The sequence below is a fragment of the Gallinula chloropus genome (assembly GCF_964237585.1).
Source record: "Gallinula chloropus genome assembly, chromosome: 2".
Lineage (NCBI taxonomy): Eukaryota > Metazoa > Chordata > Aves > Gruiformes > Rallidae > Gallinula > Gallinula chloropus.
The window spans coordinates 157353984-157381937 of record NC_140086.1 but is presented as its reverse complement, the minus strand read 5'-3'; the positions used below and the strand labels follow the sequence as shown (position 1 = coordinate 157381937).

Below are 27954 nucleotides of genomic sequence, written 5' to 3'. Positions count from 1 at the left end.
TGCCCCGACAGGGCTTTTGCTAGATGGATACGTATCTGTAGCACTGAGATCCATTTCAGCCGTCCGTAGGTGTGTGGGAGCACTGCAGGAGAGATCTGGAATCTCCCAGCTGCAAGGATGAAGAGGGAAAGGAAAGTGGAAGCCTGAATTTGAACTGAATTTAAATCAGGCAAATCCTGGGGGAAAGAGACAGTGCAAAGAGCAATGACAAGGAACCTTTTCCATGGAGTGGCACCATCGCAGTGCCAGAAGGCTGCTTGGATGAGCAAAGCACACACAAGACCATCCTGAGGCACATGAAGTTATCTGGCACTTTGTTAATCCAGGCAACACACACTGACATCTCCCACGTTTGGCAAAGGGAGAGGTGGCCTGATGTTTTGTGATTTACTGTTTTTTGTTACATTTGATGGGATTAACAACCAGAATTCTGGGCTAAAATTGACATGAGCAAACATTTCGTCAGGATTTCACCTAATTTCTCTCTAATTCATGTGGGCAGTGAGCTTTTATGATGTCCTCGGCTAGTCAGAGCTCTCCAGTTTTAAATGTCTGGATTTTGTAAATGTGCCCTTGGCAAACACCAAAGCCTCATGGGAACCATCACCGCTCTAGAAAGCGATCCACTCTTGGATACTGCAACTGAACCAAGGTGAGGGATTTTAGATCGGGCGACAGTTTTTTGATCATCCAGAAGATGATTCCCAACATCCACATAATGCTTCTGATTCACCCTTTATGAAAACAGCCCAAGTCAGCCTGGCACCACAGAAACTATTCAGAAACTTTTCAAACTATTAACTCTCACATCAAAACTACTGAAAGTGGTTTTAAGGCACAATTCCAAATTTATATAGATTCTTATCATTGAAAAAAATTACTTCCAGTTTTAATTCTTTCTTTCCAGATTAAAAATCTCTGAGGGTACAAATGAAACTAATTTATGTCTGAACTTCAAGACATATATGTAAATAAAAGTACAAAATTTAAACAATTTCATTTATTCTGCCCCTTGACTCTGCTCTCATGAGAGCCCACCTGCAGTGCTGTGTCCAGGTCTGGAGTCCCCAACATAAGGACATGGAACTGTTGGAATAGGTTCAGAGGAGGTCACAGAGATGATTAGAGGGATGGAGCACCTCCCTTATAAAGACAGGCTGAGAGTTAAGGTTGTTCAGCCTGGAGAAGGCTCCAGGGAGATCTTATAGCAACTTCCAGTACCTGAAGGGGCTACACAGGAAACCTGGGGAGGGACTTTTTAGAGGGGCATGGAGTGATGAGGGGGAATGGTTTTAAATTGGAAGAGGATAGATTTAGATGGGATATTAGGAAGAAATCCTTCACTTTGAGGGTGGTGAGGTACTGGCACAGGCTGCCCAGGGAGGTGGTGGATGCCCCCTCCCAGGAAGTGTTCAAGGCTGGGCTGGATGGGGCATTGAGCAGCCAGGTCTTGTGAGAGACCAACACACACTGCGCCACAGGGGAGGGGGATTGGACCTTGATGATGTTTAAGGTCCCTTCTAACTCAAAGCATCCTATGATTCTATGATTAAATCTCCTGAGTAGCTGCAAAACTGAGCAACTTCAGTTGCTGCTGAAGCAGAACTGGAAATGCATTTTCAGTCAATCATCTGCTTTCACATAGAAGTTTCATAGCAAAATTTTACAGACCAAAGACTGATGCTGGGAAAAGAGCCAGTGAGCTACCACAAGCAAAAAGCAAGCAGCTCTCACCTCTCAAATCAAACAACATGCAAAGAAACCACATTTATCGAACTTAGTGGTGAAAGTGAAGTATTAAGTTTACATTTACTTATGAAAACCAATTTACACTGGTAGCACCTTATGTAAACTCTGCATCTATTGTGGTTTTGTTGTTTTTTAAAATTCAGAATTATACAGGAATGGAAGAAGAGTGCTGCAAATGACAACAGTTGATCAGTTACTGACACACTATAGTATCCAAAGCACACAAGGTCAGGACAGGTAAGAGGCGATCTGGTTTAGTTAACACAACAAGGACTGTAAGGGATTCAGATCGTGCCTTACAGGTCTCTCATAAGAGTGTTACATGAAAACTCTCAAAAGTAATTTAATTTAAAAAATACAAGTCCCAGAAAGTACCATTGCTTCTACATCGTCATACTGAAAGATATTTGCAGGCAGAATGACTTTAAACACGTTCCTGTTACACTCCAAGGTGTCTACTGTCTATTTTTATAATATTCCTAGAAGGGATTCCATACAAACCCCAAGTCTGACATCTCGCTTGGAAAACAGCACAAAGCCTTTTCTGGAGGTCCAGTAATCCATTCATGCCAGAAAGGGGTCATTTTCATTTCCCACACGCATCATGTTACACAAGAATGAATGTTATTCCAAACCCATCAGCTTCCAAATGTTTCTTAATTGTTTTCACAACTCAAAAAAAAGGATAATTCAAAGCCCTGGCCTTTGTGTTTCCCTTCCCCCTTCACAGTACAAAACCCCAAACATCTTCCTCAACAAGTACTCAGCCAGCTTTCCCATCTCTAGCTGCTACTTGTTTTTCCTGCAGTAGTTCTTCTTCCTTCTTCTTGTGAAGCTTTACAAGATACTCATCAGGCTCAATTCCTGCCTCCTTTAACTCTGACATGGCTTTCTCCAACCGGTGCAACGTCCGGGCACTCTGCACTTTTCGAGCAGTGATGTACAATGTGAATTCCTTGAAGCCCATCAGTTTACAGGTATCCACCTCACAGATATTTTTAACATCTTTAGTTTTGTCCACCTGGGGGAAGAAAACTAAACCTGACATTTTTTCCAGATCTTCAATATTTACTTGGAACTCAGTCAGCTGGTGACTGAAGCCTATGGGATTGTTTGGCACCACAAAAGCCCCCAGTACCAAGGGCTCTGTAGACGTCCTGCTCCGTCTGGCAAGGATCACTTTGTACAGGTGGGATGGCACAGCTACATCGTCCTTTCCAATTACCTGCCAAAAGGAAAAGCCATGTTACAGACACAGATCTTACCAGTTGAAGGGCAAAGGGAAGTGGGGGAGATATGAGACTAATCTTACTACCTCTGAAAAGGAGTCACAGCACGTAACCACACATGAAAAGCACATGCAATGTTATCTATCAGACTAGACACTGAGGTGGAAAGCACCAATTCATTGCAGTTCCTTCTATATTTGGTTCTGAATGTGCTAGTTATTTGATGCCTGAATCTCTCTCAAACAGGAGAAGCAGGGCAAGGAAGGGTTGTCTCCTGCAGGGTTGGCAGGAGACTTTCCCAGAAGTTTCTCTGCCTTTCTCCCCTAACACCACTGACTTTGTATTACACTGTTAAGAAGAATGATGAGACAAGAGGTCAGAAAATTAGTCAGTAATTGCCTAAATATTTGTAAAGATCTGCGATGAGGAGCTCTGGTAGAAGAAACTCAAATCTCCCAAGCAGATGTGACTTCAGTTATGGCTGAAGCTGAACTGGAACCAAATCTGGAAAACACATTTGGAAACTGGGATTCAACTAGGACCCCAGCTCCCTGATCCTGGTGCAGATCTGTAGGTGCAACTGACTTGGAAGGGATGGTGGAGCTCAACTCTCACACAGAATCTCAGAATCACAAAATAGTAGGGGTTGGAAGGGACCTCCAGAGATCATCGAGACCAACCCCCCTGCCAAAGCAGGTTCCCTAGGACAGGTCGCACAGGGAGGCATCGAGACTGGTCTTGAATATCTCCAGAGAAGGAGACTCCACACCCTCCTGGGCAGCCTGTCCCACGGCTCTGTCACCCTCACTGTGAAAAAGTTCTTCCACATACTGGTGTGGAACTTCCTATGTACTGTCAATGACTGGAAGGTTGTCTTCAGGAACAGTGGCTCTATGCTGAGTTCCTGACCAGACAGTTCCAAATTATCTGGGTTTTAATATGCATTTCAAATCAACTCTATCTTACCTTGTCAGCTATTTTTTGTATCTCTATTATCCATACACAGGCTGTATTTAAAAGCTACATTACTTGAGCAAGCACTTTTTTGAGGAGATGTGGAAATAAAGTAGATTCACTGACTCAGTATCTTGGAAGAAAAACCTATCCAAAGAAAATGCATGTATTTCTTCCATAAATTCACTGATTCAACTTAAAAAGCCTGCCACATCTTGGACTTCCTGCTGTGCCACTCAGATCAGGATCCTGAAATTTAACTGAACCACCAGGAGTAGAGGATCAGGACTATGAATTCGTGTGAAACCTGTTAAAAGCTCACAGAGTGTACATACAGTAGACACCTCACTCTGCGTCAGGATTAAGTCCAAGGGGATACACCTGTGGATGATAAATGCCATCTCTTGAGTATTCAAAAGGTAACTTATGCTTGCACTGTATCAGGCTTTTTTCTCCCCTTTAATATCATGGGATTGAACCTGTGGTGCCAACAAAGCACAACAGGCTCACACACTGCGTAACCCCCTTCAGAGTAACTAACCTACAGAAATCTGTACTTTCATTCTAATGGCAACGGAAGGAAAAGATGCAGATGCCTTACAAAAACTACAAAGGCACCTTGTTTTATACATAAAATCCAATAGTTTGGTATTATTTCCACTATTTGCAATTTGTGCAAAAGTGAAGACTGCTTGCTTTGATTTTCTGACAGCTTTTGTTAGATACAGTTAAAATACGATTCCAGAGAGAGCAGGTGTTTATTTTACTGCCTCAACTGATCACATTAACTGAAAGTATTTTGCAAACTAATCCAGTATATCAGTTCAAGCATGCTTTGTCCATTCATATATGCAGTATAACTCAATCACAAAAGAAACATTTCCTATGTACACTTTATTCTGAGAGTATTCACCACTTCTGCAAAAGAAAATAAGATTTTAACACCAAACTTTGCCTGGGGCTACTGAACCAAGATTCATGGCGGTCTATTCCAACAGTTAACTAATTTCAGCTATGAATTCTTCCAGTGTTTGAAGCGTGTCTACTACCTCTGCTGCCTGGTTTTTTAAGTGACCAGTCTTTAAGTCTTACTGGTTAAGACCAAAACAGAGAAAGTACCTTCAGGAGAAAGGGAAACCTCTGATAAAGAAAGCTTTTTCATGTTTTGTACAATAACGTAGTAGTAACACTACTATTATCTCTGGCTACTATGTGCTCTTAGATATCTTTATTCTGTTACAGAGTATTTTCCTCCCCTTCCCCAAACTAGGCTGTTTAATGGCTTTGTTGTAGTTTAAACTTTTTTTGTTGTGTTTTGTTTGGGTTTTTTTTTTACAAAAACGATCTTGATTATGCCACCAACCTTCTCCTAAATAAAGCTCTGCCTAGACATCTAACAGTCACTGAAACTTGTAAGCAATAAATAAATACCTTATGCCAAACCTAGTTTCCCTTTCAACAACGACAGATGTCTTGATAGGGAAATTAGAGCTCCTGAGCGTCAAAGCACTTTGCATTTAGCATTCAGTGTGGGTGAAACCAGAGCTACAGCTCCTCAGGATCAACTGCATAAATAATCAAAACTGACTGATGCACAGGTAATTTTAAAATATACTAAAAACTACACATCAAACACTGCTTTATCTGATGGTTTACAACTGAATTACAAAATGAATCATGTTGGGAGTTTAACCTATTTGAGATAGGTGACACCTGAACTGGGGAGCACATGAAATACATTGAGAGGGAAAGAGCCAAGATGCCTGAAAAACCCTGAGGGGGAGAGGAAGGAACTCCTGTTTCCACATTCACCCAAGTGCAATCAGGGGCTGACACTGTTAAGGCAGAAGGATAGAGCTCCTTTTCTTCTCCGGGAGCAGGGAGCTTGCAGAGCCTGCACTGCAATCCCACCTCCTGCACAGTCCTCAGGCAGGGGGGAACAGAAGCCAGAGGCTTTGCACAGCTGCACTGCACCCTGAAGCTGCTGTAGCCTCTGGAGGGAAGGCAGAAAGTGAGATTAAACCCTGTTCCCCAGATTCTCCCTGAGCCAACCATCTCCTGACCTGCAGCACTCCTGTGCAGAATGGCCTGCACTGCCTTTTCCAGGCCTCTTCACATACTTCTTCCCCACTATAAATACATTTATACGTACGAGGTCCTCCTTAGCTCAGCTCCCTCCCCTTCTCCACACCTCCCACACATACCAGCACCCTCTCTCTGTTGTATAAAAGAGTAGAGGAAGGGTGAACATGCAGATGGAGCTGCTACAAGTATCTCCAATTAGGGGGTATATGGCATATGTAAAACAAACAGGTGAATGCATGTTGAGTGAGGTAGCAGAGGGAACAGGGGATTGAGTCTGAGGAGTGAGTGGGTGGATAGAAAGGCTGGGGAATGAATAGAGCTGTACATAGAACAGTTAGTTAGGTATGAAATGGAAATGCTGAATGCCTGAAGTGGGTGTTAGGGGAAAACAGACCCTGTGCTTATGTAATATTATGCAAATATATATATATATATTCTATGCAAAATAAGGGGAAGGGAGGAAGGAAGGGAGGGAGGGAAGAGAGGGAGGGAAGGCAGGAAGGGAGGGAGGGAAGGCAGGAAGGGAGAGAGGGAGGGAAGGCAGGAAGGAAGTGGGGAAGGGAGAGAGGGAGGGAGGGAAGGGAAGGGAGGAAGGAAGGAGGGAAGGGAAGAAAGGGAGGGAGTCCAATTCAAAATGAAGGAAGGGTTGGCCTTTTGAGAAAAGGAGATCTACATACAACTCAACTCTATACAGGCAATGGCCACACATGTAATTTATGTATCCCTTCAGTTCCACATAAGCTCTCTTTTGACAATTTCAATAGTATTTAAGTAGTGCACAGGCTTTATACTAGTTCTCTGAATAGCAGGAAACTACTTCTGTAATTAATTCACTGAGTTCTAATACTGTTAAAGTAATTAAAACAAACTTCAGCCTGCCAAATGGTCAGAGTCCACAAGAGTGCTTTCCTTACACAAAACAAGGCATAGAAGTTCTACCCCAGCTCACTCTGCTGGAACAGAGTACCATCAAAGGTGCCCAATTTCTCTGACAGTAAATATGCATGACACAAATAGGTATGCTTTTTTCCTGAGGTTTAATACTTCTGTGAACCATGCACAGGATGCAGCACCAATAATTTCTGCAGGCAGTGTGACCCAACAAGTTCTGTTAGAAAAGGAACTGCAGCTCTGGAGCATGCTGCAGTATTTCCATCATTATGCTCAGTAATACACCACAATTTGCTTTTTCACAGGAGTAGATCCAGTAGCTGCAGATGAATGTTTCCACAGAGCTGCCCTCACACAAACACACACAGGTCAACAGCCAGGGAAAGAAGTGAAGTGTTACTCTGTAAGATGTGAAGCTTGCAACAGAAGCCACAGGTAGGAAACCCAAACTCTCAACAATTCATTTCCTATTGCCACCTAGAGGATGTTCCTGCCTGACTACAGCAGTTGAATCAGGGTTCTGATCTGCACCACCCCATTTGTCTCAGTGAATGCCTAACGGAGGCAGATAACATATGCTCCTATTCCAACAGGAGAGAAAATGGGTTAAGATTATCCATGCACAGATGTTGACTTTGATTTGTGCTAGTCTATCCACAGGCAGCAGATGATCTTTCAGCAATCAATGTCTAAACCAGCTATCTGTCCCAGCTGGAGAAGAGCAACAGTTTTTAACAGTATCTGTGATTTAAAAAAAAAAAAATCCCAACAAAACCCAAACAAAAAAAAAACCCAAATCAAAATAACTCATGTGCTAATGCAAACAAGAAAATACAGCAGTGGCCTGTTAAAAATCACTGCTGTGCTGCCTGCTGGTAACAGGGCACAAGGTTAAGTTTTGTGCAATCCCTCAAAAATTTCTATCTTGCTATTCCTATAAAATTTTCCTTATTTTTTCCAGATTTTCCAAAGCGTCCTAACAAAAAAAAGCAAAGCACTCAAGCTAAAAGCCTTCTTTTCATAGTATGAAATATATTTCAGACACGTGTGAAATTTCAGATACTATTTCTCTTTGCTGTCTATATCAGTTCAACACAAACACGTACATTTCCCTAACTTTTTGCAGCTGCTTATTCCTTTCACCTTTGGTTTGCTCTTGGTTTCTTGGGTGATCTGGTGCTGGCTGAAGCCCTAGGACTGAAATGATGTAATCTAATAATGCAACATTATGACAATGTCATTTTCAGCATAGTGTTTAGTCTTTTTCATTATTATTGACATTCCACAAGTGTGTACAAATTTGTTACACTCCTCTATGCCCCATTAAACCTGGAGAGCTGTCGTGAGGGCAGCCCATTAAAATGTATGCAACTCCTGACATTTAAGATGTTTACATATTGCTAAATCAACAAACGTGTTGGTAAGCAGTTATACAAACTTTAAAGAGCTCACATGGACAGAGAGAGATAAGGGTAGAAGTAACATGATTTCTTAAAACAGAGAGAACTCAGTGAGCTTTGATAAATTCAGTCTCGTAGCTAAGTCACTGGATGGGGATTTGGCTAAAGCTTGGCTTGCCTCCTGATTCTGGCCACATCATTAAACTGTTCTTGGTTGTAGGTTTTAAAACTGAAGGTAGGAGAAATTTGAGAATATCTGTGGAGTGCTTGAGTATCACAATAAATAATGAAGACATTTGCTAATGGTTACCTTTAAGCACATGGCATTAACTAATGTTCCCTTTGTGGTGGCAGTCAGATAAATACAAGGCAAAGCAGACCCTAAAAATGCAAGGCAAGGCAGACCCTAAAAATGCAGGCTGGAGTTTGTGAGAAAGAAAACTCTATTCTTGTGTAAAAAGGAGAAAAGTGTAACAGCAGAACACTTGAGAGTGTATGAGAAGGAAACAGACTGCTACTAGGAATTTTGAAACATTCAACGTTAACACATTTTCATTTTATACTGGACTTGTTACAGCTTCACAGAGTGGTAAGAAAATTTTCTTCTTCTAAACGGGTAGAAACAAATTTTAAAAGGATGGACTCATGAATCTAAAAGTAGTATTTTGCCACCTAGTGACTAGAAAATGAAAATCAACTGTGAAGAGAATTGGCAGAAGGGACTAGCCTTTCATCAGTAGGAGCCAGCGCTGGATTGGCAATTATCTGAGATTCTCTGAGAACCTGGTAAACAGAAATCACATTCAATCATGTCTTAACTGCCAGCATACACTGAAGAGTCCTTGTATCAGAGGGTACCATCAAATACATTAAAACGATAGCACTAGGAATTCCCTCTATACTCCAGTAACCATTTCTTCGCTCACTGTATAATAAACAACCAGAGTTTAGAACGAAGCCACCTGCAAAACAAAACTGACTGAAAAGCATACACACAACTCTCTGAATAACAGGTCTTCCATCTACAGCTGGCAATAACAAAATTAAGACTTCTGTCACATTTCTTGACAGACAGAAATCAAGGAAACCATACCTGCCACCCAAAAACAAGACACTAGCTTTCTCTGAACAGGCATTTGGTTTGCTCTAGCTGCAACTCAAGGCATGGTACTGACCAGGCCCATCAGATGTTTCACTGTAGATAATATAATTCCTGCTGATATAACCCCAGGTTTGACAATGCAGAGCTTTGTTATAATTTGGTACTAAATTCTGTATAGAAACAGACTTTTGGCAGTACAAAAAAATCCCTTTGCTATCAGTATAATTTTATTTAGTTGATCATTGTGACAGTATTAATTGTCTTCACTCCTTTTGGATTTGTGTTAGGCAGCACTGATTCTGTTGATAGTGATTTTCCCCCAATATTTTGAGAGAACTCTGTCAGATGGCATTGAGAAGAACTGAGGGGTGTGAAGGCAGACCTAGCAATGCAGGAAACAGAAAATACTACAGATTAAAATCACAGTAACAATCTGCAACAACACTGCATAGTCAAGCCCTCCAAAATGCAAATTTATGCACTTCAGGAAAATTTGATTTGTTATGGCTTGTCTGATTGTTATTGCCAAATCATTTGGCAATCCTTGAAAAAAAAATAAAAAAGAAAAGAAAGAGCTGTGCCTAAATACATAGTTATAGCATTAAAAGAAAGACATCCCCCCCCTTTTTTTTTTTTTTAATAAAGAGGGTGCCTATAAGCATTATGATAATGTGTTTACATGATGAGAAACTACTACTTGCACAGAATCCATTTAGGGTACTCCACATTGAATCCACTACAGTTCCTATAGCCACTCTTCCCATAATAGAGTCTTTAGGATGGGTAGAGTGCTAAATAAACAGCATCTGCCTAAGTCCATCCTGCACCTTTGGCGTCTCTTCCTCACCAATCTTAACCCCATGTCTATTATTTTCACTTGTGTATCATGACTAAATTTAGGGCTGACAAAACTCGAGTCGTTTACACCAGCTGATCTAAGATCCAGCCCTATGAACAGAAGTTTTATGAGGTATAATGGGCCTAGATCCATTAGTTGAGCCCATTTGGAGCAGCCAACAGAGTCCCCAGGTTTATTTCCTTCTTTAACAAGGACTCTTTCCTCTATTGTACCTTGGCCAGTAGAAAACCTCTTTCAAAAGTTGACTGGGATAAACCAAAAAGTCCCAACTTATATTTGAGAGGTGTAAATTGTTTCCCAGGGCCTTATTTCCTGCAAAAGTAGATGACCAGTAAGCAGATCTCCTGGTACAACTGCCATGCATCTCTGGCTCAGCCTAACCATTCAATTCTGAAAATCAAACAGCAGACACACTACCAGTACGACCACTACATTTTCACTAAAAAGTACAGAAAACTATCCTCTTAAACAAGCAAAATGTTAGATAAAATGTGCTTGTGTTTGTAAACCATAGCCAGTTCTTAGATTAGTATTTATTACAATGACATTGGGAGTGAGAAGGGTGGAGCACTGAGCATGATGCAGTGGAATTACTGCAAAATTTCTATTTCCAACTCCAAATCTGCTGACAGAGGAAAATCACTAAAGTGACAGTCACTGCAGAACAGTAATGTATACAACAAGACAATGCCATTTTGATTTGATCTGGACAAAGATGAAAAACCTGCATCTGCCTCTCCAATGACACACAACAGATTTTCGCTGTTGGCATTCTGCTTTACATATATTCTCAAAATATGTTTTTCAGATACCAAGCACGGCCATCAATCTACTCTTTGCAATAAAAGCCTCTGCTGGAGACAGATGAAATGACAGAACATATCTGAGGATACAGCAAGTTCAGCCAATAGATAGAACAACGCTGGCATCTAAGGAGTTCAAGGTTAATTCCCTTTCTGGAATTAAACAGCAAATGGTACCAGAGTCCAAGCAGGAACTGGGAACAATGCCATGACCGACGCTCTGTTTTTCCTCTATAGTGATCTAAAAATAACCTTTTTGGATGTCTGATGAGAAAAACACCAGCCTGTAAAGCTATGGATACGTATTTCACTGTTCCTTTAGCCAAAACAAAGGGAACTAAGACCAAGGAGAAGATCTGAAACAAATCAATGCAGGCACAGTGACTGTGGTACTCCTGTGTTTTCTTTTTCCCACAGTTCTCAGAGAAGAGAAACATTAGAAAGGAGCTCAGCCTTAACGGTCCCATTGCCAGATTACAGGTTGTGAGTTTCAGCACTATTGTGTACACTACAGCACTTCTCCTTAAACAGCACATCACAAGAAAAAGGACACCTTCCCACATCAGCTTCATAAGCCCAAACAACGAGGACTTAAAAGCCTTTCATTTCTAAGCCAATTGTTTGAACCTCGCAGAGTTCACTCCGACAGACAGCTAAGAGGTACCTTCCCCTCTCCTTCAGCTGCCAACTCTCAGTGTTCTTGGTTTAGGGGCAGAATCCCAGACTGCCAAAATCAACGACAATGACTGCAATTACATCTGAGGTATCAGTTTGAAAAGAGCTTCTCTCCAGTGATTTGACAGGTTGTGCTCCCTCTTCTAAGTGTACGTGTCGATGTAGGAAGGAAAAAAACCAACAGAACAACATACCACTTCACTCTGAAGTCTCTATTCCCACAGGATGACTTTAATGGCAAGCACAAGAACTTATGCCATCAAGAAATTTCACACTAACAAAACAATTCTCAGCCTGTATTTATTTACACTGAGGGCTGCAGACAAATAGGACTCAAATCAAGTAATTTAATATTAAATAGAAAAAAAAATTCAACCCAAATCAACAATTTACTTTTCCCACCTGCAGACAGCATTATCTGTTCTTCAATACAGCTCAAATACAAATGAATTTAAGTAATAAATGTCACCCTAGGAAGCTGAGTAAAGGATTTATGAATGTGGCCAAATGGTGAAATCAAAACACGAATGCCATCATTCCACTGTTCTCCATCTCATACTGAACTTCACTTCAGAGTTTGTATCGAGACCAGAACTGATAAAATGTTCATAAAAGACCAGAGCTATCATCAAACCCAAAGATGCTGAAGGCATCTTGGCAACAGATAAGAACAGAACGATATGATAATCAAAGCAGCATGGACATTCTGTGCCACTTATTCCATCACCATATCCTGGTATCAAGTTACTCTGACTAAAAGCTGTAAGATGCAGTGTCTGCTCTTACCATTTTACCTGTGGAACACTAAAATTTACATTTCAAAACCAAAATGGAGAGCTGCAATTATCTTTCTGCAGTCTTCCTCTTCTAAGTAAACACTTTCTCTAGAAAAAAACACTAGGAAAAGATGACCATGTTTAAGTGAAACAGTTGATAGATGATTCACCTGCTTCCTGGAAAATAATTTCCATTTATAAAAACGTTCAAGTCAGCTCAGGATTTTTAATTCTTTGCTACATAAGACAAATATTTTTTGTGATAAAAAAGTAAAAAATTCATTATCCTGACAGCTACAAGGAGGTAAATTCCAGCAAGCTATGTGCAAGCCTAGACAACATTAATGGCACCATTCTGCATGACAGTAAGCCAAGCACTCAGCTTGAGGCTGTTGAGAGGGAACATCTCCCTCCTGCTCCCAACTGTGTGCTTTTGGATGTATCTTGTGCTGTCATCAGTAAGCACTGGGCTCCTCTGTGTGCTGCTCTTTCTACAGCAGTACAAAAGAAGCCCAGTAAGCAAACAAAGATCCAGTATGGGTGGTTTTCTATTGCACTGGGTAATTAAATATCTTGTGGAAGTATCTGACAGTCATCAGCACTGGCAGACAAGGGAAAGGATGGGAAAGTCTAACAGGCAACAGCAAGGTCAGCACTCGCCCTTTGGGTGGAAAGGAAATGGTGCAGTTTAAAGCTGTCTCTGCCACTAACATATTACATGGCTTTGGCCATATCCCTTAACCAAAGTTTATTTATCCACTTGAGAACAAGCAGAGTTGTCACCTTCCTCACAAAAACATGCTGAGAGATAAAGTCTGGAACTGCCACTGAACATGAAAAAGATGAATTATTACTGCATGTTCATATGCATGATATAGGACTGGGAATTTCATCACAGTCAAGGTTATACAGATGTGTGGGTGGGAGCATAGGGACAGTTTTTAAAGTAAAAAGGTAAAAGTGAACAGGAAAAATTACATTCTATTATGACTGAGTTCCAGGTTAAATCAAATGGAAATCAGTTGTGCATTTAGAATAGAAAAATAGCACCTAAATCTTTGCACTACACAAGCCAGTGTTGAAAGCTGAGCATCTCTTTTGTGTCTCTCATATCCCTCTGGAACAGGGGCTTGTTACAGCAAGCTCATTCATTGCTCCTCAGAAAACTAGTTGGACAGCTGAATCACTCATGAGCTGAAGCTGCAGTTGATCAGAGTACTTATTTTCAAGGAAATGTGTGTTTTTCAAGAGGCACAAAACATAACATTTATTATTTGCATCATGCTAGCTTTCATCTAGTTACTGAAAACAGCAATAATATCTCATTACAGGAGGGGCAGAGGGTTAACAATCCCTCCCCTGAATACCTTACTACACTCAGATCCTGCAGATGTCTAAACACATGCTTACAAAGAATAACTCATGATAAGCAATAATAAATTCACCTCTCAACTTGGTAGCCTTTCCTACCTATCAGTGACAGTTTCTAGAGACTGGGTATTATTAATCCCAGGTAATAAAAACAGGGGACCAAAAAGAAGAAGGGGTGTGTCAGTGCCATGGCCCAGCAATTACAGTGCATTCACCTAAAATGTTCTGAACTCAAATGAAGTCTTTGAATTTACTTTGGCATGCTCAGAATCTCAGTTGCAAGGCCTCATCTAAGTGATGCCTATGGGATACCAGCAACTCCTTTTGAAATTAAAGGAGCATTGCCATTCCATTACCCTATATAGTTTTGAGAAACCCAAACTACCTTTGTATTGCATTATTTCTAAAACATATCAATAATGATTGAATAGCTGCCTACACATCAACAAATCCCACTAACTCTCTGCTTAGATACTGCCTTCTACCACAGAAGTCAGAAAACAGTTTTACTGCAGACTGTGAACAGACACTTTACAGATCACACTTTGTAAATAAACCAAATCTTTTAAAAATTACACTTTTTCATGTGTAGGCAAGATACAACACCTCTACTATTGGACATTTTGTACTTTCTTCCTGGGCTAGGATGTTTAACTGTGTTTTATCATGCTACAGTATCAATTCTAAATAAATACATGAAGTATTGCTGCTGCACTGTTAACCCAGCAACATATATACACACCTGGTAAGTAACACTCTTCTTTCCATCACCATTTGTTTGAGGCAAGGTCAGAGGTCCAGAAACTACCCAAACATCCTCAAATCTCTCGGTCAATTCCCGACAATACATTTCCATTCTGGAACATATTTGTCAGACAAGGTAAAGTCAGCTGGGAAAACTTAACACAGAAACATGCTGCAAAAGGCAAGGTGAATTACAGACAGTTGGTGATAATTTTTCCAAATGCATGTGACTGATCCGCAAGCCAAAGAAGGTAAAACACAGGCCCAAGTCCTACTTCCCACCTGGCCCAGGTTCACTTATTTACAGAGAAGCCTGAGTTACTGCTCCCATTTGAAACTGGTTTCTGGAACCTTACCACCTCTCCTGAAAATCTGAGTTCTCTACTTACTCCCACACTTGACACTAGAAAGATACTGTCGATGGTCACTTGGGATTAGTAAAATACTTGTGTTAAGCAGCAGTCTATGACAGTTCTTGCTTGGAAAGGTTTTACATTACTGGATTTGCATGTTCTTCCCTGAGGAATCAATGTCCTGCAACAGACTGTAGCTCAAAGTACTCTAAAAAGTTTCCATCTGTCATTTCCACTAAGTGTACCTAATTATAAAAAACTGTTTAGAAATAATGTAGTAACTCCAGAAATACAAAATTTCACCCTTTTTAAACTCACTGATTCAGTTTAAAGCATAAAACATTTCTCAAAATAAGGTTTCTTGATGATGCCTATTTTACATAAAACATAAGATTATGGCCCGTCTTTGATCTAACACCCCAAGTGTTACAGCAATCCCACATGGTGAGCAACCACTGGGGCAGAGCTGCACTTAAAACGATCCAAGAGACCATGACATGAGACACATGAATCATAGAATAGAATCATAGAATGGTCTGGGTTAGAAGGGACCCCAAGGATCACAGAATTCCAACCCCCCTGACACAGGCAGGGCCACCAACCTCCAGGACTGGATCTACACAAGGTTGCCCAGGGCCAACTCTCTAGGCAGCCTGTTCCAGCACCTCACCACTCCATCTGTAAAAAACTTCCCCCTAATATATAACTTAAACCTCCCCTCCTTCAGCTTCAATCCATTCCCTTTTGTCCTGCCATTATCTACTCTTTTAAAAAGTTGATTCCTCTCCTGTTTCTCTGCTCCCTTCAGGGACTGGAAGGCTGCAATGAGGTCCCCTTGCAGCCTTCTCTTCTCTAGGCTGAGCCCAGCTAATCACTGCAGCTGAAAAGGGGGAGGTTTCTCCCCCTTCTCTGCCTCATCCTTGTTCCTCATACCTTTCCCTTGGGTCACCTTCTGCACACCACCAGTCTTTTGTGTGTATGTGTGCTGGGTTATTGAGTTAAATCAGCTCACACAAAACAGAATTAGCAAGAATGAGCCCTTCCTTCTTTGGTAAAAGTGAGTTGCCACGTGACACGCCAAAGCATTGACCGCAAACTTATTTTTTTTCCTGCTATTGTCAGCTCTGCTTCCAAGCAGCTCAGCTGTCTCATGGCATGGCAATACAAACACCACCTGGCACAAGGAAAAGATGGGCATAAATGCAGCTAGGAAGCAAGCTGCTTTTGGTGGTAGCAGGGAAAAAGATCAGATTACAGCGACCAACAAAATCACACTCAAAACAAGACAGAAAAGTGACAGTTAAACAGCAGGAAAGAAAGAAGCATGCATGCTGGTGAGAAGAGAATGAGGAATACATATTAAGGGAATAAATACAAAGGTGCAGTTAAAGCACACTACTGAACAAACCTAATAGCTTACTATCTAATAGCCTTCTGAATGATGCAGTCCTGCTCTCCCCTTTCCTACTGCTCCCCTTGTCTGCCCCAGGTGAACAGTCCTACTCCATCTTCTATGTTGGCTCTGGCACTCATCTCACCAGTTGATCCAATTTTCTAATCTGGCAGAAATATAACCAAGAAAAACAAAATGCGAATCAGTTTAACTGAGTTAAGCAAATGGAATTGACTCACTGCAGTCAGGCTAGTGGCAGAGATGGAAACAGGAAAGCAGCAAAAACACATGGCTGGAGGGCAAACACCACTTTGAAAACCAACAGATTGTTAAACTGACTAAGCTGTAGTGACTACTTGCACCTCAGAAGACAATTCAAGAAGTAAGCAATTAAAAAAGAGAAAGCAAGATAGAGTACTGAAGCCAGGAAGGAACACAACACACATGAAACAGTAGCCTTAAAAATATTTATAACTGAACAAGTGACTGAAAATAAATGGCACAAACAACGTACTCGTATATTTAAACTGTAGTGACAGGGTGCAGGGGTTGGGGGAAAGTAGGAACAGTGGCTTAAATTGTGGGGCTGATAGTGCCAGGGGAAATAAAGAGGATTTCCAGATTTCCAGCTCTGAATTGGTACTGATGCCTAGCTTTGGTACAAGGAAATTTTACACTCAAATACTTGAGGTATTAAAATGATGATAAAAAAATTTCTCTTAAAATGTTACCACATTTTATTTGTCTATAAAACAGTATAACCTTATTGAATGCCTTGTACCATTTTATATGCTCTCTTGTAAAACTGGAAAGCTGTGTGTAGATGAATGATGATGCATTTTTGATAGACTTTTAGTACAATGCTGTACATAATTTTGCTAACCTCCCCATGTGAAGCTCATAATTTTCCCCTCTTGTTTTTGAGTCTGAACACTCTGTAAGTCCCATGCAAGAAGCACTGGATGAATGAAAAAAACATTTAATGTTTTTTTTCCATTTAAAAGAAGGAAAAAAAAAATCCTATCTGAAGAAAGTATAAATTTATCAACCACTGACTTCACCTCAAAGCCCATCCAGCCAGCTTTCACAAGTGACAGAGAACCTGCCTGACTGCTACTTGGAAGCCAGCACTAGACAAAATACCTCAGACCTGAAGTAGTCACGACTCAGCAGGGAGCACTCAGTTCTCCAATTCAAAGTGAACCCATGTCCACATACAGAGATGTGAACACTCTCTCACTGGAAGCAGTTTTTAGAGAGGAAAATGTTAGAGTAAGATCTAAACCTTTTTGTTGTTTCTACTGAATTTTCCTTAAGAACATAGATGTTAGGCCTGTTACTTTTACCCCATCAGCCAGAAAAATTAATTTTATCTATCCTAAATAAATGTTCTCTACAGTTTAATTGAATAAAAACTCAAATAGCTGTTAAACTGTCCTTGCACTGTGAGGATCGAACTGCCTTTCGTTTCATTTCTCTATGATCTCTAGAAGCCTATAAAGTGCTCCAGAATACTTTGATGTGGAGAAGGTTTACAAATATAACATTTTTGATTTATGTCACTGCCTGATATTTTTCATTTAGTTTATTTTAAGTAATTTCTCACCTGTTCCAAAATCCAGCATTATTTTCATAATTCTGAGGCACAATGTTAGACAGGTAAAACGTTTCAGCCATGGCTCTCTGCATACAGAAAGAAAATAATACAATTTCATTGAAACATTTATGAGCTGAAAACACATTTTAAAAGTTTTTGGATCAGAATCCCTGTATAGTTTACTCTTCAATTTACTCTTAACGTTATCAACGTAAAAGGGTCATATAAAACCTAAATCAGAACATCCACAAAATTATTTTGGATTAAGAGGTGCAAACCTTGCAAAATATATCGACCTTTTTTTGATGGGAACTTAGCATAAGAAAGTCCAGTTCCAGAGGCACAGAAATTACTGTTACCCAATGTCAGTTTGGCAATGACTTTGGAAGCAACTAGCTACTCCTCTTTTTGAATGGAAAGGGTGCTGTCACCCACGCTTTTCATTTATTTGGCAGGCTAATGACATCTTTTTTCCCCTGACAAGAAGAGGTTTTATTAAAAATATTCATCAATATTTTAGAAATGTGTAATATGCAGGTGATTAAATGATTTATGAGACCATAATGGTCAAACATCGACATGGCTGCTTAATTTTATCTAAAAAAATGTCATGAACATCTCTGAAGTCCTTGTATATCCAGATGAGAAGGACCTGATGGTAAAAAAATATGCATATGCAGGGAAATATAAGAGAGAAAAAGTTCTAAGATCATAACCCAGAATCTTCATAGGTCTTGTACCTGTCAGTGTTACTACTTCAAAGTGAAGGAACTGGCAGAACTCTTTAGGATAATGAGCAAACATTACCTGTGCTAATTAAACTATGAAACTAAATTATTACAGTCCCTTATTTAAAAGACTGGATCATCTCACTGCATTTCAAGCCAGATCCAGGATCTCTTTGGACAGGTAGCTCACCAGCACAACTCCCCAGGTATCACAAATAAATAACCACAGAGTCACTTTCAGTAGAAATGACTGGTTCTTTCATTCACCACATGTCACTGTGCTGTCACTCTGCCCCACTCCATACTATTCTGCCTGGCAGAAATACAAATTCAAACTGCTTCTTAATTGACAAATTGCTGCATTAGGCACATTGCACAAGAGGATCCAATAAATCCAAGGCTGCTTTGTTAGCCTGCCAAGGCATTAGGGCATGCTTTTCTTACAGCTCAAATAAATGGCAGGTGAAGACATTTTATAGACTGAAAGAAGTACAGCAAAAGAAGTTTCTAATTTACCTCATACACACTGCCAGAAAGGAAAAAGCCTTCTAAATCATCCAGGCAATCCCCTTGCCAATACAGAAGAGCACTTAACAGCATCTTTGTGTTGCCCAGTCTAGCCTTAAACATCTCAGCACCTGTTGGCCAGAATGAAGTCATTGTTCCCCATCTTCCTTTAACTGAGCTTCAGAAGATGCTTTCGAGGTTTGTTTGGTGGCAGTTGTCATCTTCATTTTACAGGCAAACAATGGTACACACAAAAGGTCACAAAGACTAGCTTAACACTACATACTACCAGATACACTCACATCATCTCTGCCAACCAAGTTAATACAAGTGAGATTTAATGAAGAGGTATGTCTCCAGAGGATGCACCTGATTTAGACACCTGAAGCAGACCATGGGAGCATCCTACAGTCAGGAATAGACCATGTAACTCCGAGTCCAGGACCATACATCAATAATGAGACCATGTTTCATCTCAAAACAAACTGCAAAAGGAACATTACATATCACTTATAAGGGTCTTTTGACCCTTTCTGACTCATAAACAGAAATGAAAAAGAAGAAAAAAGATCCTACTGTTGAAAATTTGTTATCTCCCGCCGGTGCCATGTGTCCTCGTGACCACCCGCTCCCCAGGTAGTCTTCATTGACAGCACTGAACATTAGAGGGATGTTAGGATCTGGTCTGAATTTACAGTGCCTTCGGTCTGCGTTGCCTGAGGAATAACACACTGAATTGTTAGGTTATCATTAAACTATCATAAGGCAAAAAAAAAAAAATATTGGTTTTTTTCACATCTTGCCAAAGGACCTGCACTTAAGGATTCAACACATTAATCTAAATCAGATATTTTTCTCCTCAGCCATAAAAAAGAGTAATTCTGCCTAAATATTTGCACTCCAGTTCTAAATTCTTCCGAGTATACATAGAAATTCTAACATGCTTGCTGCTTTACAGAGAAAAAAAAACAAACCAAAAATATTTTATTGTATCATAACTGCAGATTAATATTAAAAGCAAGAATGCTAAACACATAAACCAGTATAGATTCACTTTTTAGGACAATGAAGATATATGGATCTTCACCAGCTGCAAATCCATTTTTATGTTTGAGCCACTAAAAGTATTTCTTCTTTTTCCAAGTCTAGCCTGGAAGTACAACGTGTGTATATTGATAAAGCTGCACTTGCTAAACAAATTAATTAAAGAGTAAGTCTTAGGTCACTTGTTCTTCAAGGACACAGAAGGCTAAAGGGAGACCTCATCATGGTCTGTGGCTTCCTGATGGCGGGGAGCAAAGGGACAGGTGCCAATCTCCTTTCTTTGGTGACCAGGGATAGAACCCAAGGAAATGGTATGAAGCTGTGACAGGGGAGATTTAGGCTGGATATTAGGAAGAGGTTCTGTACTTAGAGGGTGGTTGGGCACTGGGACAGGCTCCCCAGGGAAGGGGTCACAGCACTGAGCTGGACTGAGTTCAGGAAGTATCTGGATGATGCGCTCAGTCCCATGCTCTGACTTGGCTGGCCCTGTGTGGAGCCAGGAGCTGGACTTGATGGTTCTTATGGGTTCCTTCCAATTCAGGAGATTCTAATGATTCTATGATTGTCCTTCTGCTGTCCAGATATTTGGAAACTGCACAAAAAATGTCTAGGCTTAAGACTTTCAGAAGACAAAAAACTTCTGGGGGGAAGGGTTAGCTAACTTAACTGTTGCAGAGGTGAAGCCCATTCTAAGCTGGTATCTCTGCTGGGGAGTCTGAGGCTTCTTCCCAGGTTTACCGGCCATACATACATATTTATGTCCTTGCACTGTGTAAAGTCCAGTCAGCTACTTGGAAAAGAAATGACTCTGAGTGGGATACAACTTTGAGACCACTTCATGCCAAACATCATCCGCTTCCTTGGAAAAACGGTGGTCAGAAAAGACTTGCATGAATTACTCTGGCACTGAGAATCTCCAGGAAGACACCACTTTTCTTAGGGAATGGCCTGTGATCAAAAATATCCATAGTAAGGAAAGTGCCCAGGGAAGGAGTGGAGGCACATGCAAGGGTTGACTCAGCCATGCCTGTGCAATGGCTGCATGCAGGCAGTGGCACTGTGTGCATCTGGAAAATAAAGTGGCTTAGAGCACCTTCGCTGCTGCCCATGATTCTTTTTCCCAAATGCCAATATGATTCAAAGTATCTACAGCATATTGATCTTTTCCTTGTTCAGGGTGTCATCTTAGGCATAATTTCACAGATGCAATACACAGAACCACTATAAACTCTCTAATCACTTAAAGCATGAATCAGGGGCTACACACCAGAGAGAATTTTCTTCAAACATGGCACTTTGTGAAACATTTCCTGTTGCAATACAGCATGAAAGGCAATTTTCAATAGTGATCATTGCTAGTTATTAAAATTATTCTTTCCTCTATAGCTGGCTGTGCATTCACAGACAAACTGCATGCACACTGGCTTTTCTGTCATGTCAATAATACTGCTGAGCACATAAACACCCTACGCTTCCTTGTGCTCCACACTGAGAGCAAAAAGTGGAACATGCCCTCTGCTTGGCAGCTCTCTGAAGAGCTCAAGAATATGCAAGACCCAAAAACCAGAAGGGAAGGGGTGGGAAATGAGCAAAACCACGGCAATATGGATAAAACATTTCTTAGAAACCATTGCCTGTAAGCAATTTCCTCTTTTGAGGACCATCAGGAAGTATGTCAAAGGTGATGTCAAAACAGAGAGGTGGTCACAGTATCTTTGTTCAGTGCAGGCTGAAGGAAGTAGCTTAGCTTTTTGTTTTAGTAGAGCATGTGACATGATACTTTAACAAGCTGCTTAAGAAGCAACACTGACAGGATTATCAGTGTGCAAAACAACAGAATTCTTATTTTAAAAATAATATTTAGTCTCAGTATTTAAGATAAAGTGCAATTTATCACTTAAACTTGAAAAATGGAAGACATATCCTCATTTACTCTCTCTTAACTGCTTTGATAAAAATGGGTATATTCCTTCTGTAATCAGTTTTGTACATCTCATTTACATGTAAAGCTAATTTATTTACACCACATTTTTAAAACACTTGAGTTCTTACTTATCCAAAATTTATTTTTCTATATCACATAGTTTCAAAACTCTGGTATCTGAAAGGTTTTCATAACCTTCCCTGAACAACACAGTTCTGCCTCAAATCTCAATTAGAGAAGCCATCAGACATAAATCAGAGCTGAATGCCTCAAGACCCTTAATTTCAACTTGCAGGTTAGCTGTAGCTGATCACTTGGATAACATATTAATACTCTGGATGTTCAGGCCCACTTGAAAGTAAGGCTGAAATTACTGCTTTCTTCTCAGAAAATGGAATCAACGATGCTACTTAGGGGTTGGTTATAAATATTTTCAGGATCACGCTTTTAATTTTGAATGGTAATTTGAAGACAGTGATTAAGATATATTTAGAGAGCTACTGTGTTCATAAAACACTTCACAATTACACAGTTACTTCCATTACTAATAATTTGCCTTATAAAAAATGAACTAATGCTATAAACTTAATTTAGAATGACTGTATACCACTTATATTTCATTCACCACTGACAGGAAAAAATCACTGAGCCTCTGTCAGTGTCATAAAGAACAGGGGAGAGAGTATTAGATTATGCACATCAGAAAATACAACAGAACCACATCAAAGTAAATAATGGCTGCAGCAAGTAGTTAAGTCCTCTCTAGCTCTGAACAATTACAACCATTGATGCTCTCTGCTCCATTTTCATCTCAGAAATGGACATTCATCTTTTCTCCCCATTCTGAGCAAATCTCTTTAAGATCTGTAGACAAATCAGCCTGGCCATTAAAAGCAGTAACGCCACAAGCATTCACACATATGGGGCAGTACCTAACCTGACATAACTCAGCCCACAGAACTACACAAGCTAAAGGAAGCAAGAGCAATTTTTAGGTGCTTGAGCAGTAACACTGAATTTTGCAGGTCTGAGTCAGGTCAAGGAAAGTTCAGTTTCCAGTTTTTCATCTTTTCTCCATTCATGTTTAGAAGAGGTAAAGTTAAGCTTCCCTCCTGCAACGTGACTTACAGTGTTTACGCTGACACAGCTATATCAAGGCCCTGGAGTGTGTCCAGAGAAGGGCAATGAAGCTGGTGAGGGGTCTGGAACACAAGTCTTATGAGGAGCAGTTGAGGGAACTGTGACTGTTTAGTCTGGAGGAGACTCAGGGGAAACCTTATAGCTCTCTACAACTACCTGAAAGGAGGTTGTAGTGAGCTGCAGGTCAGCCTCTTCTCAAAGATAACTAGCAATAGGAGAAGAGGGAATGGCTGCAGGTTGTTCCAGGGGAGGTTCAGGTTAGAAATTAAGAGAATTTTTTTCTCAGAAAAAGTGGTTGGGCATTGGAACAGTTTGCCCAGGGAGCTGGTGGAGTCACCATTCTCTCAGGGTGTTCAAGGAAAAGTTGGATGGGGTACTTAGGGACATGGTTTACTTATTAATATAGGTGGTGGGTTGGACTAGATGATCTTGGACGTCTTTACCAACCTGATTTGTGATTCTATGATATCAATCTCATGCTCATGGACGGTTTCATAAACTCATAACAGAAAGCTCTCACAGAAAGTAGCTCTAGTTCCTCTTCATGTCTCCCTTTCATACTCAGCCCATGGGCCAAGTGTGCCTTGCAGGCTTCAGGCTGTTGTACGTTCACTACCAGACTAGTTCCAACAATAGAAAGAACACTGAAAAGACCTGTGTTGGTTGCTGCAGCGACAGATCACTTCTAAATCACTGGTAACGTCAGCCTTAACACTGCCATGAAGATGACATCCGCCCAGAGGCTTGCTGCCTCCAGTGAGACTGTGAATGGGTGGAAAAATCCATACCTAGAGATCACTACAGGATTTTTCTCTCTGCCTGCTCCTGGACTCACCTTCCATGAATTGCAAAGCCCATCCATTTTGGGTGCCCTAAATGTGAGAAAATAAATACCTACATACCCAGCGTCTTCTGTTTTGAAATATGTTCGATCACCCATCTAGGCACCCGTTTTGCCTGGTCATAAGACAGTGCATGATTTGTGTAACATCTGGTCTCTGTTCCAGCTTCAGGGAATCCATATTTTTCCAACAGAGACTCTTCTACTGGTTCTAGGGAGAAAAATAAACAGAAAGCCATCCAAAGGTGAAACGTGATCAGAAACAAAGACAGCAAGAAAATAATCTCAATGGACATAAACAGACTGCATAGGGAACTACTTGAGGTTACTCCCACAATTATGCCCTAAAAAAATACTGAGCTATCCAGTGAAGCTCCCTTCTAACAAAAATAATTGTGCTTTTCATTGTGTCCTCACACCAAGATCTCAGCTCTAGAGCTAACTCTCTCACTCCAATACCTACACACATCTAGCTAGCAATCGGCCCAGGCTGCCCTTCAGAAGAAAAGTTCTTGGATATGTAGGGACTAATCAGGCAACAAGGAGTTATGGACGCAGGAGATCAACACACACATTTCACCCTTCAGAGCTGGAAATCACATTCCTCGTCACAACCAGAGAAGTAAGAGCTTAGCACAGGCACAGCCACTGCCCTCACTGGGAACTTACTGAATGAATGAAGTTTCACTTTGAGATTCTTCTTTTTTGCAAGTAACATTTTTCTTTCACAGAGGAATATTTACATCCATCTTACTGCCTTCCTCGTCCTTCAGCCATTGGTTTGACAGCAGCTCAGGTTTTTAGAGCCCCTCTTCCTGTGCTTTCCAATGCTCAGACACTTCTAAAGCCTTGAAATTGCAGGGAAAACCATTCATTCCCATAGGCCTTGGCCTTCCCAAGAGAGCAGTCCCCTCTTGTGCTGGCCTTGCATCCCTGGGAAAGCAACTGCTGAAATTTAGTTGTGGCCTGACCTGAACTCTGTGTTTAAATGTATCTATGTATATATTACACAGACATTACCAGATCATATAATCATAAAACGGTCTGGGTTGGAAGGAACTCCAAGGATCATAGAGTTCCAACCCTCCTGCCACAGGCAGGGCTACCAACCTCCAGGCCTGGATCTACATAAGGTTACCCAGGGCCCCATCCAACCTGGCCTTGAATAGCTCCAGCAATGGGGTATCCACCACCTCTCTGGGCAGCCCATTCCAGCACCTCACAACTCTCTCTGTAAACAACTTCCCCCTAATGTCTAACTTAAACCTCCCCTCCTTCAGCCTCAATCCATTCCCCTTTGTCCTGACATTATCTACCCTTTTAAAAAGTTGATTCCCCTCCTGTTTCTCTGCTCCCCTCAGGGACTGGAAGGATGCAAAGAGGTCCCCCCACAGCCTTCTCTTCTCTATGTTGAGCAAGCCAAGCTCTTTTAGCTTCTTTTAGTAGGGGAGGTGCTCCAGCCCTCTAATCATCTTCGTGGCCTCCTATGAACCCTCTCCAAAAGTTCCACATCTTTCTTGTATTGAGGGGCCCCAGATCTGGACACGGGACTCCAGATGGGGCCTCACGAGGGCATCATGCAGGGTAATTGCTCTCCGCTCCCCACTAACTAACACAGGGGAGCCCACCAGGACCGCTTTCCTGGCGTGCCATAGCGTTTCAGGATGAGCAGCTGCAGCAAGGGGAAGTTGCCGTTATGGTGCGAGCTACAGCCCCGCATCCCCCAGCGACTTCCTCCCCGCGGGGGTACCCGGGGAGCTCCCGGCCCCTCTTTGAGCGGGCCTCAGCAAGGAGGCAGCGGGGAGAAGGCTGCTCGGAAGGGAGGGAGCGGCTTCAGGGGCTGAAAGGGTCTGCGGGGATCAGCGCCGCCGCTCCGGGGTCACCGCGCCCGGCCTCCCCTCTCCCCGCGGCTCTTACCCTCCGGCAGGGCTCGCTCGGGCACAATCTCCGACTGGCTCTGACTGCGGAGGAGCCGCCAAGCAGCCCAGCACGACGCAGCGGCACCCGCCGCAGCCCCACAGACGAAGCCGCGCAGAAATCGCCGGTGGCGGGCCAAAGCCGCCATAGCGGCGGCGGGGCGGGGAAAGGGCGGGAAAGGGGCGGTGGGAGTGTGTGTGCTGGCGCCGCTCTGTCCCGCAGCGCCCCCTGCCGGCCCGCCCTGAAGCGGCGCAGGCACCGCGCTGAGGCGATGGCGCCATGGCTGGGGCACGGGGCTCGAGGAACGAGGGATGCGGGATTCTTCCGACGGCGGTGACGGGAGGCGGCTAAGGCGCCCGGAGAGGGGTGGGCTAAACCACGCTGCCAGTGAGGTCGGAGGTGATAGCCCTGCGCCCCAGCCCCAGAAGCAGCTGCGAGGCTGGGTTTAGCCACTGGCAGTTTGCCATCAGGCTTTTTGTCAGGAAAAACACCGGCCCGATCATTACTGGTTTTCCTCACAGAATCACAAGGTTGGAAAAGAACTTTAAGATCATCGAGTCCAACCGTTCCTGTCCTGTGCTAAACCATATCCCTAAGTACCTCATATACCTGACTGTTAAACACATCCAGGGAAGGTGACTCAACCCCCTCCCTGGGCAGCCTGTTCCACATCCCCACAACTCTTTCAGTAAAATTTTTTTTCTAATATCTAATCTGACCCTGCCCTGGCACAGCTTGAGGCCATTTCCCCTTGTCCCAACGCCTGTTACTTGGCTGAAAAGACTATTGCCCACCTCTCTACAACCTCCTTTCAGGTAACTAGGTGGTGATAAGGTCTCCCCTCAGCCTCCTTTTCTCCAGGTTAAACATCCCCAGCTCCCTCAGCTGCAGGTACCTGTTCATCTTCATATTGGCCTTAGCTGGACCCACTGTAAACATTTCCAACCCCGTACCAGGTGAGAGAGGTTTTTGCTGAAAAGAAGGATCAGTTTAGCAATGGATTACACCAACCCATGGGGGCTGCATTGCCATGCCACTGCTTCACTGCAGGCAGATTGCCTAGAGAGGTCCAGCCTGCTTTCAGCTTGCAGCTGAAGGCATCTTCCTGCCTCACACGGGGATTACAGAGCTCACTGTGTTGCTACAAATACAGGGAGCTCAGGCTTTCCATTTATTTTTTAAAAGTTATTCTCCAGGTCCAGTCCTACTGATTCACTGAATCTTGTTCAGTACTCAGGTGAAGCGGGGAAAAAAAACACCAAACAAATCTTGCAGCGTGTGAAAGCTGCATCTCAATCCCAGTTCCAATGCTTGCCCTGACAGCAGGTACCTCACGCTGAAGCTGTTGCCCTGATGAGGAACAGACCCCACTGCACTCACTTATGCTGATTGCAAACAGCCTCCCCTGCCCAAAGAAATGCCCATCCAGCCTTGCCAAGGACCCAGTGTTGCAGTTGGAGTGGACACACCATGAACAGGGATGTGCTGCTTCCATACTGTTCATGGGTCTAATAGCAGCTGTACTTTCAGCATAATGTTTGACTTCCATTATACCTTAACATGGGTGAAATTTTGAAAATCAGGTTGGAACTATTTAGGCAAAACACTGTCCCTTGCCATCTGCTCTGCTCCTCTGCTAGAACTGGTGGAACCATAAGGTCCTGCAATTTAGCTTAAACCCCTCATCTCTGGCAGTTACACTGACGGACTTTGTATTGCTTAACATGCAGATAAGGTTCTGTGGGAACAGTTCTTCTCTAGGAGTGATAAGCAATGTTACCACAGTGCTGCAAGAGGCAACACCCTTAAAAAGATGCAGCAATTCCAGATAATTCATTCTTCCCTTTGGGGGAGCAAGCAAATGATGGGCAG

The 27954-nt window shown here is 42.1% G+C and overlaps 1 protein-coding gene across 1 annotated transcript; it reads right to left on the bottom strand.

The window, feature by feature from the left end:
• Positions 1 to 2045: 2045 nt before the first annotated feature.
• EXOG (exo/endonuclease G) lies at positions 2046 to 26230 on the bottom strand (the record flags this gene model as incomplete). Its single annotated transcript, XM_084260869.1, has 6 exons — positions 2046 to 2974; positions 14637 to 14751; positions 17991 to 18067; positions 19793 to 19932; positions 24227 to 24376; positions 26083 to 26230. 6 exons carry the CDS (start codon positions 26228 to 26230, stop codon positions 2513 to 2515), a joined length of 1092 nt encoding a protein of 363 aa, XP_084116995.1. The 3' UTR covers positions 2046 to 2512.
• Between the last annotated feature and the right edge of the window lie 1724 nt (positions 26231 to 27954).